Here is a 16,063-nt window from a genome sequence, read left to right on the forward strand (position 1 = left end):
TGGCTTGCACGCGACAGAAATCGGGGGCGTGGCCGTCAGACAACCCGACGGATTCGGAAAATTTTAAAACCGAATTGTGTCGCAAGATCAAGCACTCACATGCACCAGGAAGAAGAAGGTGAACTCTGGTGGACCTCGGCGCAGCAGTGACACCTGCAGGCACACGATCTTAGTGAATCGCGGCAGACCCGAATCGTCCGACAACGCACCGTGGGATCGCGACAGGACCGGGTAAGTAAATGTGCCCCATTGGCTTGTATTTTCACTGATCTGTTGTCCGTAGAAAAATTTATGAAACAGAAGGCAATAGAAGTCTATGAGTCTGTCCATTTATTTTTCACTAATGAGGCCGTAAAACCAGGTGTATTTTCAGCAATGTTTTATCAGAAACTGAGACAAAGGGGCAGATTTATTTACCCGGTCCCATCGCGATCCCGCAGTGTGTTGTCCGACGTAGATTCGGGTCCGGCGAGATTCACTTAGATTGTGCGTCCGAGTTCCTTCCTGAGTCGCTGCTGCGCCGAGGTCCGCCGGAGTTCACCTTCTTCTTCCTGGTGCATGTGAGTGCTTGATCTTGCGTCACAAAACCTTTTTTAAATTCCGCGGATTGTCTGAATCCGTCGATTTCTGTTGCGTGCAAGCCGGCGCAAAAACAAATAATATTGTGGGATGTATCAAGAAAGGAATAGATTCTCATGATAGGGACATAGGGGGAGATTCATTGGGACACATTTACTAAGGGCTTTGCGCCGGTTTTCAGACCTACTTTGCACGTTCTTTTAGGTGAAAACTGCTTGCACAGGTATGTAAGAAGTGTCTGCAACGTTATTGTGTTGCACACAACCCTTTTATGGCACAGCTGCACTCGCCTCCATATAACACAAATTAGTAGGCGTTTGAGCATTCAGTTGGGTGTTCCGTGTGCGCATTTAACATGCAATGTCTGTCACACACCCTAGGCGTACCACAAAAAAGTTGGTGAACTCTTTCGGGGCCAGTGCAGGGATGCGACAGATTTATGATTTTTGGCGCAGGATCTTAATGAATCCGTTGCACTCAGCATTATACACGGAAATAGCACTTAGTGCAGCTTCCGCCTTTCTTAGGAAATGTGCCCGATTAGATCTTCTCTGCCAGTCTTCTGGTGGAGAAAGCGGATAATTCTTCTTGTCCCTTCCTGTTTTAGGGCTTCTCCGATTTGCATTTCACTTTGGGTATTTCGGAGCAATTTGTTGCATAAATATTTATGACAAATAAATATTTTATCCCAAAATACATCTGGGTATTCCAAGATATACCTTACAGAACTTAAGGAGTGATACTACTCCTTCACAGGTCAATTATGTCATGTCCATTGGTCACGTGGCCTGTTTGTAGTTCAGTACCATGCAACTGAATGCAGCTGAGCTGCAGTACCTAATACAGCCACTATACAATGTACATTATGACTTAGTAGTTGGTAGATTGTGAAGAAGCCATGGGGCGAACTGTGGGGCTGCTAATGCTGTGTGAAGAAGTACCGGTTCACTGCTAAACTAGGGTTGAATTGCAGGAGGCTGAAAGCTCCCTCCGTAGTGTAGTGGCCGGATGGTGGAACTGCAGGTGTATCTCTCATTCATTTCTATGAGAATTCTGCACAAATATACCTTTAGGATGTTGTCTAGTTAGGTTTTACCCTCCCTTATAAAGTAACAAATAATGAGTTGTCACATAATTTTAATTTTACTTTTAAAATTTATTTAATTTTATATTTAAAATAACAAAATTCTGGTCTGCAACAGCAGAAACCAGACGGCATCCAGGCAGCATACATTAAGCGAATAATATTAAGAAACAACAGCCACGCTTACATCTTTAAATACTTTCGATAACTTAAGTAAACTCACAAAAAATATATATCAGATTCATACATCTTTGGAATAAAACAGACTTTCACAGCGCAGATAGGCAGAAATACCAATACAAAAAATATATTACATTTGTAACCCACTCTGATGTCAGAGAGGTCGAGGGAAGGGGGTCGCAATTTCTAGAAAAAAAATCTTTCGTAAAATTGCATCACGCAATTTTCTTCTGATCTAATTTTGTAAACAATGTACAATAATAGAAAAAAAAAATTGCCATTGTTGACCAGCAACAGCAGCCAGAGAAGAAAGAGAAGGGTTCAAAAAGTGGGGAGGGGGATTTTATAATATAAAATAAATACAATATATGATCTAGTGGAGATGTAAAAGGAATTGTATTTGGCTTGTACTTGTGTGAGCTTTGTCTAAGTATCAACCAATGAGTTTCAGTTCATGGATCATAGAAGACCATCCATCAGCGTTGACCACAGGAGGTCTTCGAAGAAGACAGAAACAAAGATGTATAAATACAACTGAGAGTATACAGAAGAAGGACTTATAAAAATAAACACATAAGTATTTACATGACAAATGTTCAGGACAAGAGTCCAACAACTTTAAACCACTTCAAACCCCCTACATTTTTTGTAGGTATTTCTAGCAGCAACAGGGATTGGCTCTTGGCCTTTAAAAGCCAAAAGTAGACTTTATTCATCTCCCCCTCCCAGAGTCTGTTTCCACATGAATCAAAGCCTTGTGGTTGAGTTGCAGTTCCAAAAGTTCAGATGATGTATCACATTAATTGAAGTTGGAAAGTGTCTTCAACTTCAGATGGGTGAAAAACTAAGGAGGTCTTTCTGGAAACTTCTTGTCTCCTTAGCAGCCACTGCTCACACAACTCTTAAGTCCATCTACTTTGTAGGTTCGAGCTTTCAAGCTGAATACACCTTGCGTGGTGATAAGACTGACTGCCTCGTAGCTACGGACTGGACACGGGATTCCTTCCCAGTAGACTACAGTTGATCAACCAGCCATGGTTCCTGATCATGTAAGACTTTCTCAACATTTGGGTGTTATGCCCAAGAGAGTAAGAAGCTCAGATGAGGATTTCTACCATGTCAGAAATGTTGGAGCTTTTTGCAGTAGACACAGATTCTGAAAAACAAAAAAAAAACTGATCGTTAATACATGGTAGGTCTTCAGAAAAAAAAAATACAATTATTTTGATGACCTCAGAATCATGTCAAATCATTTATAAACTTTATGGTCAAAATTATAGCTGACTATATAAAAAAAACTATTAGCTGATCCTACAATCTATTATGATCTCATTTGTATGGAATCCACCAAATGCAGATGTCCACATTCTTTTGTTCTATGGGAAGATAATTTCGAACCCATGAATGTCCTACCAAACCATTTGGATAAGGAGGGTTGTTGAAGGGAAGTTATCTGAATTATTTGGCCATCTTAAGGTCGGAGCACAAAAACAAACTGGTCATGAGAAAATCATTATCATAATGTAAAGTATGAAGCTGACACGCAGCATTCACACATTTCATATCTATTGGGCACGCTAAATTGCAATATTTGAGATGCCGTCATATGAGAAGCAGCAGGCTGACAGATATTAATATACATTCACTGGATATCCTGTCAGCATGAAAGCAGATTGTCTATGCATGAGTAGATCTTATCCATCTAAGCACTAGCTATGCACCCTGGTGATTCCATTCTCTGATTCACCCTTCACAAAGGCCATTGAATACATAGATGATGAGACAAGCATGTGATCAGTCATGTTAAGATGCGGCCACATAAAAGATGACTGAATTCCATACAATGAATTGTACCGAGGAGTGAAGCCGGGACAGTGGGCCTTGCTTGTAGGGTGAAAGGGTTTGTCTGGGATGATGTATGCAACGCTATTGCTCAAGATTCCTAAATGAGAGCACTGGGTCACAATGGGCTATTTTCTCCGGCGGTGGCAGTGGTGGGGGGACATTCCAGACATGTCTGTGGCCTTACGTGGTGAGCAGACAGACTGTATCTTCATGGCGAAGTTACATTGTTGGTGCAGAGTAATGAGAACATGAGAAATATGAGAAAACCTTGAGATTCTATTGACTAATTGTTCTTAAGAGCATAATGAGCTTCTTAGTGCCACTCAATCTGAAGGTTATTTCAAGTGAGCAGACAACTTCTCCCCCCCTGAACTTGTGGGATCGGCAATGTATGTATTTAACACTCTTCTTCCCGGTATATTTTATACATGATCAGATTTGACTGTAGAACAGATATCAATAATGTATTCTTTTGTACATTAGAGATGTTCCCTCTCCCCCTTCCCCCCTTCTTCGTTCAATCTTTGGCCTCACACCTGCATTCTGTTCCCAGCTGCATAGCTGAGATTCATTGGCATTAGTCATCACCAAGGGAGGCCAAGCCTTGGCAGGGATTGTGAGAGGAGAAAGCTCTCAGCTATGCAAGGCTCGGCACAGGCTCAGCCTGGGGGAGGGGAGGTGAGCGAGTGCAGCTTCTACCGTTGCGAAACATCTCAGCACTGAAAGAATAGGCGCTCGTTCTAGCAACACAATGTCCACACTTGCATTATGATAGTATAGTGGAGTGCAGACTCCTGAGAAGCAATTGAAAGCCTTGTTGACGTGTGAACATACAATGTTTACCATAGTACCGTAAGAGTTTGCGCCAAGAACACACCCTTTCTGTAAAGCAATAGTATTTTGTGGGAACTAAATTTACTGGTATGAAGCTTACAAAGTATTCATATATATCATCCATAACCCAACATAGCGTGACTGACTCTATACCCTACAATGGTATCCTACAATGGACACATGAGACCTACCTAATGAAGACGTGTTATTGTCCAGAAGGGAGTCTGTTACGGCTTTTAGTTCGGTTGAAACCTCTGTTTGGGTGCTGCCATCCTTGCTGCCATGTTTCGAGTGCACAGGTAAGATGCTAGCATTGGCAGGTGGCGAACTGTTTGACTGAGTTACTGGAAAGGAAACATAAAGCGACGTTAAGCATAATGTTACAGGAACATCAGATAGCTGAAACATCAAGTTTGGCTGTCTTGTGATGTGTAAGTAATATATATAAGTAATCACCTGCTGCCGCTTGTGACATATTGGCTTGTCGCTCTCCGATCACCGAGTTTGGAGTTGATACAGAGAGTGTGAAAATGGAGGGTACAGACTTAGCCGGTCGTAGTGGGCCCTGGTGGGGCTTGCGTTGCTGCAACACCTTGATGACTGCATCTTTCTCCAGTATCTGAGCATGTAGAGCTTTAATTCTGTAAAGAGGAAACAGAATCATAATGATTACTAAGAAAGAAGAAAAACTATGAGCTGAAACTAGTCAGACTCTTGAAAGTAGTGGTATATAAGAAGTCTAGGATAGGCAACATACCTGTTTTCCATTTCTTGGTGCCTGTGGTTGACCATCAGGAGATCCTCATTGAAGCTATTGTTAGGCGAGTGGCGAGGTGAGTGATTGATGATCGTAGTGTCTCGTTGAGCGGCAGCAGTGGCAGCAGCATCCATTGCAAACTGGCGCATAGTGCGTTCTTCTAAGTATTTTTGCTCCCACTTGGTCATGTCAGCCTCCAGTGCCAATATCTTTTCCTCTTTTTCCCGCATCTGCTCGGATAGAGCTTGTACAGACAGCTCAGGTGATTGGGCTCCGTTTTGTGACAATGGTTGTCTCTGTTGGAAAAACAAAAAGGGAGTGTGAGTTTAACTTAGGATTGGATTAACAAATATTGTGAACACTATCAATACAAAAAGATAGCACAAAAATCATCCTTACCTGTTGAGACCTTAAGTTTTTCAGTTCTTGCTCCAGTCTCGTCCTCAGACGTAGTTCTAGTTGTTCTCTCTTTTCACAGGCAGCTTGGAGTTGGCTTAAGGCTTGTTGTAGTCTCTCTACCTTTTCGACATATGCTCTCTTCTTGCGGAGCTCATCTTCTGTACGAGCTGCGGTAGACTGTGCATTACTGAGGGCTTTCTCCAAAAGCTCCGCTCTCCTGCGCTGGTCCTCATTAGCACTACGCAGGAGGGTGATCTCCCTCTCCAGCTTATCTTTCTCTTGCTGCTGTTCACGACCTGTATGGAGAAAAAAATATATATCCTTAATAACCTGAACCCAGTCAATGATCTCCACATCAAGCAGCTGAACCTGATTCTTGGAACAGGTTAAAACGAACCATTCACAACGTGTCCCTGGTGGGAAGAGCAGTCCAGAAACAAATACAAGACATTTCTAACAAAGAACTGGTCAACTGATTTTAACATAACAGCTGCAAGTAGTCTACAAGCCACTAACGTTCCTTCAGAAGTGAAGATCCCAGCTAGGTTTAGAAGACTTGGCAAACAAAAAGAAGAGACCTGAGAGGTACGATAAGCTCTGCAAACAGCCAAGAGGCCTGTGAGATCCGAGCATGTTTACAAGAGCTTTGTCCGTATGTGGAATGACCTAACAAGAATATTCCTAAGAATATGTTAAACTTGACTGCTACTTCACTGTTCCATGAAAAGGTTAAGCAAACATAAAGGTTCCCAGGCTTGGAGAGGTTAGACACCAGGGACACAACAGCTCAAGGATGTATATCCTGGTAAGACCAGTTTTTGATGGTGTTCCCTGCTTAACATTCTAAGCGGAGATAACTACCACTAGAGGTGTCTGGCAATGGCTCAGCCCCCATCGGGAGAGATAGGTATCAGCCAAACACTGAAGGGAGTAATAAAAGAGTATCAAGTATATTCCATCCAGATCCGCTACTCTTCTCCTTAATTTAATCTTCCCCAACCCATGACTTCTAATCAGCTATTTCCTCCTGGCAATGATTTTTCTTCAGTTAATAAAACCCTTACCCTTCCACTAGACAGACTACAAAGCTTATCCTGTTAACCCCTGCAGTGCAAGACGTTCAATGTTTTTCCCCCTTTCCCTCCAATTCTCTAAAGGGAAGAAAGGGGGATGGGGGAAACTCGGGCTGCTGGAATGCAAAGAATTCAGGTCACATTGAACTCTGTTTGTTTGCTAAAGCAACATAGCCTTTTCTTCAGGAAGGAAAGAATGGACACACCTCCTGTGTCTCCTTAGAAGTGCGTCAGGCCAGATCCCACGTACTCAGGTTAAGACTCTATATGAAGTCTTATAAATCCAGTTGCAATATTTGCAGAGTGTGTAATAGAGGTAGAATAAGAATACTTCATGACTTCTACTACGGGATCTTTACAGGATGGCTATTTTCCATTGTAGTAACTTGCAACCGGGTTGTAGTTTTAACTACAGGTTCTGGTGATATGTACATTAATGGCTAGAAATATATATGGTTGATTTATTAGGAATACAACTTACACTGAGCAAGCAGCTTGGAAACAGTTCCTTGGTTGTCCTCCCGGTTCTCCAGGCTCCGGATTGCCAGCTGTTTGTTTGCAGATTCCAGACGTTCTACAGAAAAACCACAAAAATGAGTTTTAGACCTCAGCAATAAAGACGTCCAGAATTTCACAATGATGAAACATCTACTGTATCCTCAGCTCATCCTTTCGTCAACTCATTTCTAAGGCTGCCTCTCTAGTGGCTCGGCCTTCTTCTCAGAAATAACCATCATATATCTGTAAATAGGACAGCATGGCTCTGCAATTTTACCAAATGAGGCTCCAATTAATACAATGTTGATAGGATATTTAGGTTAATGAGCTTTGTCAGAAGACTTCATTGTTTTTTCTATGCCCCTATTGTCTAAGTTCTCTTCGTACATGGCTTTTCAAGGACTTGATGGTCTTAAGAGACTGAGTCCACTCACTTAACACTAATATCCATTGTAAGAAGATAATGATGACTGATAGCGTATAGCATGGTAAGTTAATGGGGGGGGGGGGGCTTTTTCCTTTATTCTCTCTTTCCCTCACCTCTCAGGTCGCGGTTGAAGTCTTGCATGCGTCTCATCTCTCCTTCCATCTTGGTCCTCATGGCGGTCTCAAGTGACTCTCTCTTTGAAGATGCTTTCATGAGGCTATCGTAGGCTTCGGAAATTCGCTGAATTTCGGTTTCCAACTGCAAAATAGGGAAGGGGTTAATAGGGTGTCATTTTCTATTCTAGTATATTTCCAAGTTTCAGATCAATTCAGCATATGGGACAATTTTCTCAGTAAATTACTTTAATTCGATTATTTTGATGCCTGGTTTTAGCTTAAATCTTAACACTCTGAACAGGATTCCATCGACCAATAGCAATCTCATTAGACTCCGCTTTTGAATTGAATAGAATTAAAGGGTCCAGACAGCACCATGGGCTCTTTATTTATACACTGATTATGTCTGTAGACTTTATGCCACCTGCCTGTCTGGATTACACATTTGCTAAGGGGCTGGCACCCCCCTCCCTATTCCTTACAGCTGAGGCCTTCCTAACACAGGCACCTTTTCATCGGCACACAATGGCTCATTTATGCCACATCAGGTCAGCTCAAGCAGAACACAAAACCCAAGCAACTGTCAGCGGCCTTCAGCTCTACGTGTGCCTTTAACAAATGGCTCATAGCGGCCTCATTGTGCAGAGTCCTCGCAGCTGTTAAAGGGGAGACTATAGGGAGGGTGGGGATGGGGCAGAGAAAGTGAAAGGGTTGACAAAACGAAACCGAGAGGGGTAGACACCCCACCCTCCGTGACCAGCTGGAGAACCTTTACAATAACCTGTTTGTTGTTGGCAATCATATATGGACACTAATGGGTTTTCCAAAATGTAGGGGCTGATGTACTAGACAGGGAAGACAGCTGCCGGGTAGCAGTGCACATATCCGCAGTGGCGTGTGCCTACAATAATAACACCAGAGGTCACTTGTGTTGTTTTTACCTTCTGGATTCGGACTGCTTTTTCACTGTAAGTCTCGAGTTCCCTGCGCAACTTTTCATTCTCTCGCAACAAAGCGTCCATCCGAGCCATGTGACTACCCGTCGTGTTAAAAGACGCCATTTGGCCGTATTGTACATTAGGATCGGGCATGGTCCTGTAAAAGAAGAAATAAGAGCATGAAGTCACACAAACCTGAATATATTAGATTACCAACAGATCTTTACTTGTTTTATCATGTAAATGAGTTCCAAATGCTAATGCTGAGTGATAGCGCTTCCTTCCTGTCCCAAAATAACCAAATGACTTCACATTGGAAAGAGTTTTTATAACATCATGGGGAGATTAGCAATAACTTGCACACGGGGCCTGTACGGTCTTGTATGATCTACACAAAGTAGCATCTTTCCCAGCGAATCTAAATTAATGTTCCACCCTAAAGTAACTATATAGAACGTTCAAGCTTGGATTTGGAGTATGCCAGTAATTTCCTATGGATATAATTACCTACTCTATACCTTATTGACCTTCCTTATCCTACATCTGCCGCCTATGATGAAAATGCCATTCCGGAGCTAGCCAGGATGCCAGCGTCTGGAAGGAAGGCAGTGCTTGAAGGTGTACTGCCAGAAGAATACTTCTTCCTTTTTACTAGAACCTTAGGAATTCATCATGGAATTACAATGAGGGTGGTATTTCCGTTAATGGGACTAATCGCTCCTGCTGCCAAAGGGGTTACAAGAACTAACAAGGGAGAAAATTCTTCTACTTTGAGGCTGGAAATATTCCTTGACTATTATCTGCATCTCTCGCATACGGAGCCACTTCCTGTCTCTGCTTATCTCTTCCTGTGTGAACAATGCAGAATTGTCGTAGCCCACCAGCTCAGTGTTTATTGTCAGGGACCTCTTTAAATGCCAAAGACTTCAGTTTAAAGAGATTTTTATATCCCCCTTTGAAGTAGCTTTTAATAAAGTGTTGTCTGTCTGTCTGAGGGTGAATATGTCTAGGCACACAGGCACACTTCAGACTATCAACTGTTTGAAGTCTGGTTTATGGGTTCTCATTTAGGAGAAATTATTATAATGGACTATGTTTGACTGTAAGGGAAATAGGATGAGTGGTCACATTGAGGTGTTTACCTGACATCAGGTTGATGGTACAATGGGAGATCTCCAGGATATTGCCTTTGTTCAGGAGCATACCCACTGATGTGGTCAGGTTGGCTATAAGCTGGATACTCAGGTGGGGCATGTCTGTAGTGTACACCACCATCTTGATGTCCACGAGCTACTGACAGCTGGTACTGTTTAGAAAGTTGAGGGAAGCTGTGTGAGGAGCTCATGTGGTTCTGAGACTTGGCTCCATTGCGTTCAAGAGACATCTGCAGCAACCTCTCGCTCAGAGACCTTACATGGCCATGTTTCAGCTCCATAAGGGACTGGTCTTGCCTTTGAGGAACATGTTCAACCTTCTGAACATTTTGAACTGCATAATATTGAGAAAGGGCAGCTTTGGCTTCTTCATAGGTTGGGAGCTCCTCGCCTTTATGTTGGAACTCATAAGCTTTATACATAGGGTTCTCCAAGTAGAAATGGTCACAATGGTGTTCCTGCCCTTGAGGTTCCTGCCTTGTGGAAGGGCTGCCCTGCATCTCCTCTTGTTCAAGGCTTTCAAGGGATGACCTGGGGCTTCCATTGCCCCCACCACCCCTTAAAGCCTGTTGTTGGATGGCCAACAAGGTACGATTCTCACTCAGATTCCCATATCTCAGTTGCTCTTGAATAAGCCGGTGTAGGACCGTTCCAGACGAATCCTCCGCTGTTCTCATTCTTGCTCAATAAAAGAACTATAAATCCCACAAGAAAAAATAAAATAAAAATACTGGATAATCCTTTCCCCGAATCTTCTGATCTAAGATACTGGTGATAGCCTGTGGACGGAAACAGAACATATTAGGATAAGTTTTTATTAATGGTCTACATTCATCTTACAATCTTCTACCATATCATCTATCGTCTCTTTGTATGTGTTCACCATTTTCTTCTCCTTAGATCTTTTTTTACCTTTTTAAGGAAATATGTGCAGGTCAATTGATAGTAGAGACATTGCTGGAGGCTGAGGAACCCTAATCATTACTGAGCATTTGGCAGCAAAGGATTGACCTTGATGGTACCTTTTGTGGTTAATTGCAAATACCTTTCTACTGCTTTCCTCCACAACAGCCTCTGGAGAGGTAAGACTTTTGACCTGTTTTTTTGTTTTAGGCAGGGGGATGTATCAATGATTGGAATTTCGCCCTCCCCTTTTTTTCTAAAGAGATAAGGTCCAGTATTTCTCTGGTATGCCCCCCTGCAGCTTCTGTTTAGTAGCATTCCCTTAGAATACCAGATATCCTACTTGAAGTTGAACAACAAACCAATCTTAGGTCTATAGAGGAACTCAGAAGGACAACTAACTCAACGCTATAAGGTTTCCAGGTAGAACAATGTCAATACAAGGAAAATCAATGGACTATATTCAACATTCTACACATTACTGTCCACAACATCCTTAGGTGATGAGTAGATTGACCACAAACCTCTGGATTTCCTGCTATCTAAATGCCCAAAGTTGTTTTCCACCACGTAAGGAGATACAAGCACCTCAACAAATATCTACAACATGACATCACTAGTCGTTTCGTGTTGCAATTGAAATTCTTTGTGGATTGCAGCTCCGCCACAACATACAAAAGCTTGTACTCAAAATAAGAACAATAACCAAAAAAATACCCCAAGAATTCCTCAGCCATTGCTAGGGGTGACCAAACACCTGCATTTCTTTCCTTCTCTCCCCACGCAAGAATGTGCCATTGTTAACACGTAACACCAGAAACAAAGCATACCAAGACTCGTATTATCATAATACTAAAAATAGTTAACATGATAGAAAAACAACATATTTCTGACAACAACATTGATGCGGGTTAACATGAGACAATCATCTAGAAATGGGACAATCATCTAGAAATGAGACAATCATCTAGAAATCCAGATCCATATGTCACCTTTTTTTTCACATATGAATAGTATTGACGTTTTAGAATGAATGTGTTATAGATTCATACATATATATATACCCTGTAGTAAAGATATTAGCATAACATCTTCACACATGCAAGTTAACATATGTTCTATGAAATCCCATTTACCTTGATGTTCCCTTAATAATACAATCATAACACATATATACGTATAGGAATATGCAAACCATGTAAAAAAAATCATAACGCATGATTGTATAGTAATATGCAAACTATGTAAAAATAACAACAATGTAATACAAAATAGCAACATTTACAAAGCACCGAAAATTATTACATTATTGCAATAAAATTGTTGGACAATAACTAAAGCCTCCATGAGAAGAAGTTGGGCTCTTACCAGGTCATCGCCAAGGTCTGCAGCAGTGTGGGTGCCAGCATGTGCCAATGTCCTTGGTGTCTATCCCTTAGTGTCAGGAGCAGGCTGTGCACAGCCTGAGAGCTCAGAGCAGACTGACTCTCCTGCTCGCACACTGCCTGTACTGCCTCAATAGCTGCGCTATGCCAGGAATGTGAGAGTTTCAGGCTCCCCCTGGGATAAGAGCTCTAACCACACATAACCTTTCTCCTGCCCCTCCTCTCTCCCTCCCTCTCCTGGGACTATGCTCTCCGCCCTCACTCTCTCCAGGAGCTGCACCGCTCCCTGCTCTCCACTAGGGGATGCATCATCTCCTGCTCTATTGTGTATGGAGAGGAACAAAGAGCACAATGATTCTGAGCATCCAAAACATACACCGTAATATATAAAATATTATAGAATAACACACAATACCTGCAGCCTAGCACTTTATAGGTGTATAGCATTTATGTACATTCAAAGAAATATTATCACTAGTTATGATAATCATGTATCTGTTCATCTAAACATCTAACTATATATACAAGAAGAAAGTAGTGAAAAAAGGGAATTGCTGCAACTTACGATATTGTCAGTAATTAAATTTTTTTTTGGTAATTAATTGAATTGAAAAAAATGTGCTGTTCTTTCTGCTACTATCACCACCACCACACTACCACTAATAATAATAATAATTCTCTTATTTATATAGCGCACACAGATTACTCAGCACTGCACAGAGCTCGCCAAATTGGTCACTACCACTACTACTTCTACTACTACCACTACTACTACCACTACCACTACTACTTCTACTACTACCACTACTACTATTACTACTTCTACTACTACTACTACCACTACCACTACTACTACTACCACTACTACTACCACTACTACCACTACTACTACCACTACTACCACTACTACTACCACTACTACTACTACTTCTACTACTACTACTACCACTTCTACTACTACTACTACTACTACTACTTCCACTATTACTACCACTACTACCACTACTTCTACTACTACTACTTCTACTACTACTACCACTACTACTACTACTACTACCACTACTACTACTACTACTACTTCTACTACTACCACTACTACTATTACTACTTCTACTACTACTACTACCACTACCACTACCACTACTACTACTACCACTACTACTACTACTACTACTACTACTTCCACTACTACCACTACTACCACTACTTCTACTACCACTACTACTACTACTTCTACTACTACTACTACTACCACTTCTACTACTACTACCACTACTACCACTACTTCTACTACTACCACTACTACCACTACTACTACTACTTCTACTACTACTACTTCTACTACTACTACTACCACTACTACCACTACTTCTACTACTACCACTACTACCACTACTACTACTACTTCTACTACTACTACTTCTACTACTACTACTACCACTTCTACTACTACTACTAGTACTTCCACTACTACTACCACTACTTTTACTACTACTTCTACTACTACTACTACCACTACTACTACTACTACCACTACTTCTACTATTACTACAGGCAGTCCCCGGGTTACGCATGTAAATGTGACCATATACCCTCAATAGCTGTCACTGTAACACTTGTTCTGCTGTCTTCCCCATGCAGTCAGTATTGTGTGCATTTAGTTTTATAGGGAAAAGGTAGTTATCTACTGCAAGAAACCTCTGTAACAAAGTGTCCACCATACTGAAATAGTAACTAAATCTTTATTTATATAGCGCCATCATATTCCATTGTGCTGTACATACACAAATATAAAAATACAAAGCCATATGAAACAATAGGAACGCAGGAGCTTACAATCTATGAGATGCAGCATGCTCTCTTCTTCTTTCCCAGAAACCTGTCCACAGGGAAGGGTCAGGATACCCCTAATAAACTAAAATCAGATTTTCTCTAATGGACAGCGTATGTCCATTTTACCCACCTGATCAGAGGAATGGGGATGCCAAATTATCCAATGTGAATGAAGAGGTTGTCAGAGGAATAACTTCCACCCAATGTTATATCAGTACCAAAACCCCCAAATATAATGTAGTGTTTCTATGGTTCTTCTCATATTGAAAAGTGGGAACTTATGGACCCCTTAGGCCCCTACCTGTATGCACCCCCCAAGTTAATAACCTGGATGGTTACACATATAAAAAGCTTATCGACACAATCCCCTCTCTATTCACTTTGGTATAGAGAGATTTAGTAAAAATGTATAGGATAAAGGAGTCTTACGACAACACAACTGCATTACACAATACACTCTAGTGAATGTCAAGCTCATCCCTACTACATACATACAATATAGAATTCCCTACTACATACATACAATATAGAATTCCCTACTACATACATACAATATAGAATTCCCTACTACATACATACAATATAGAATTCCCTACTACATACATACAATATAGAATTCCCTACTACATACATACAATATAGAATTCCCTACTACATACATACAATATAGAATTCCCTACTAGATACATACAATATAGAATTCCCTACGTTGCTCCTGATGTTACAATGTATAGATTATTCCTAGTTCTTGTTGTGGCAGCAGTCCTACAAGCGCAGATTACATATATATCACCATCGCTGCAGACATACCGTACCCTGCGGGCCAGACATAACACATAATACATCTAGATAATATATAGCACATATATATATATATATATATATATGTATATATATATATATACCACAAGCATTCTACAAATATTTCACATAAAATATGTCTACCAGCTGTTCTAAACAAGGAAGCGGCTCCTGTCAGCAGGAATATTCTGGAATAAGGTGCCATATGTATTGTCAGCGCAATGCAATGATTTATCATAATGGCTCTAAATATATAATGGACCCAGAGACATCGGGTTATAAGGGGGATGGGGACGCGTAGTCTGCTGGTCAGTCATTCCAGGTCTATAGCTGGATGCAGACTACATCATGTGCTCAGATATAGAAAAATGGTATTTCACCTCACGTGTCACTCAATACAAAGAAAATGTGTGAATCTCTATTTGGTTTTGTTAGGATTCCCTCTATGAGCAAAACTGAGAAGACAGGGCGTCTTTTACTCCAGAAGACCTAATGTCTAATGAGTTATGGTCCGTAACATACTCTGATGATATCTGCAAATCACCAGTCACAGAAGATGTTTCCTATTGAGCCTATTGAACAGGCCACATGGAAAATGCAGTCTAAACAGATTGTACATTTCCAGACATCATATTATAGTGCAGGAGGAGCTGAGCAGATTGTACATAGTGTCCTATCTGCAGGTAGCATGTTATAGAGCAGGAGGAGCTGAGCAGATTGTACATAGTGTCCTATCTGTAGGCAGCATGTTATAGAGCAGGAGGAGCTGAGCAGATTGTACATAGTGTCCTATCTGCAGGCAGCATGTTATAGAGCAGGAGGAGCTCAGTGGATTGTACATAGTGTCCTATCTGCAGGCAGCATATTATAGAGCAGGAGGAGCTGAGCAGATTGTACATAGTGTCCTATCTGCAGGTAGCATGTTATAGAGCAGGAGGAGCTGAGCAGATTGTACATAGTGTCCTATCTGCAGCCAGCATGTTATAGAGCAGGAGGAGCTGAGCAGATTGTACATAGTGTCCTATCTGCAGGCAGCATATTATAGTGCAGGAGGAGCTGAGCAGATTGTACATAGTGTCCTATCTGCAGCCAGCATGTTATAGTGCATGAGGAGCTGAGCAGATTGTACATAGTGTCCTATCTGCAGGTAGCATGTTATAGTGCAGGAGGAGCTGAGCAGATTGTACATAGTGTCCTATCTGCAGGCAGCATGTTATAGAGCAGGAGGAGCTGAGCAGATTGTACATAGTGTCCTAT

At 41.5% G+C, this 16,063-nt stretch overlaps 1 protein-coding gene across 2 annotated transcripts; it reads right to left on the reverse strand.

Moving 5' to 3' along the window:
* Positions 1-1,714: 1,714 nt before the first annotated feature.
* On the reverse strand, positions 1,715-12,345 carry AMOTL2 (angiomotin like 2). 2 transcript variants are annotated; one of them, XM_072143430.1, is made up of 10 exons: positions 12,156-12,345; positions 9,873-10,663; positions 8,734-8,887; positions 7,790-7,934; positions 7,233-7,325; positions 5,679-5,974; positions 5,280-5,575; positions 4,979-5,163; positions 4,714-4,866; positions 1,715-2,999 (listed from the first exon to the last, which is right to left on the reverse strand). In XM_072143430.1, the coding sequence occupies exons 2-10, from the start codon at positions 10,559-10,561 to the stop codon at positions 2,941-2,943; spliced, it is 2,070 nt and encodes a 689-aa protein (XP_071999531.1). In that variant the 5' UTR covers positions 10,562-10,663; positions 12,156-12,345; the 3' UTR covers positions 1,715-2,940. The 2 variants fall into 2 exon arrangements, with proteins under 2 accessions (XP_071999531.1, XP_071999532.1); XM_072143431.1 differs by lacking the exon at positions 12,156-12,345 and adding an exon at positions 10,797-10,940.
* Between the last annotated feature and the right edge of the window lie 3,718 nt (positions 12,346-16,063).

This window comes from Engystomops pustulosus, chromosome 3 (genome assembly GCF_040894005.1).
Source record: "Engystomops pustulosus chromosome 3, aEngPut4.maternal, whole genome shotgun sequence".
NCBI lineage: Eukaryota > Metazoa > Chordata > Amphibia > Anura > Leptodactylidae > Engystomops > Engystomops pustulosus.

Bases quoted from the DNA above. Each gene is read 5' to 3' on its own strand.
- AMOTL2 (XM_072143430.1), bottom strand. From the start codon at position 10,561: ATGAGAACAGCGGAGGATTCGTCTGGAACGGTCCTACACCGGCTTATT. The intron at 7,935-8,733 runs GTAAAAACAACA...CCTATTTTGCAG, and splicing joins AAGCAGTCCGAATCCAGAAG to TTGGAAACCGAAATTCAGCG. The intron at 3,000-4,713 runs GTAGGTCTCATG...TTTGTTTTTCAG, and splicing joins CAATAACACGTCTTCATTAG to AATCTGTGTCTACTGCAAAA.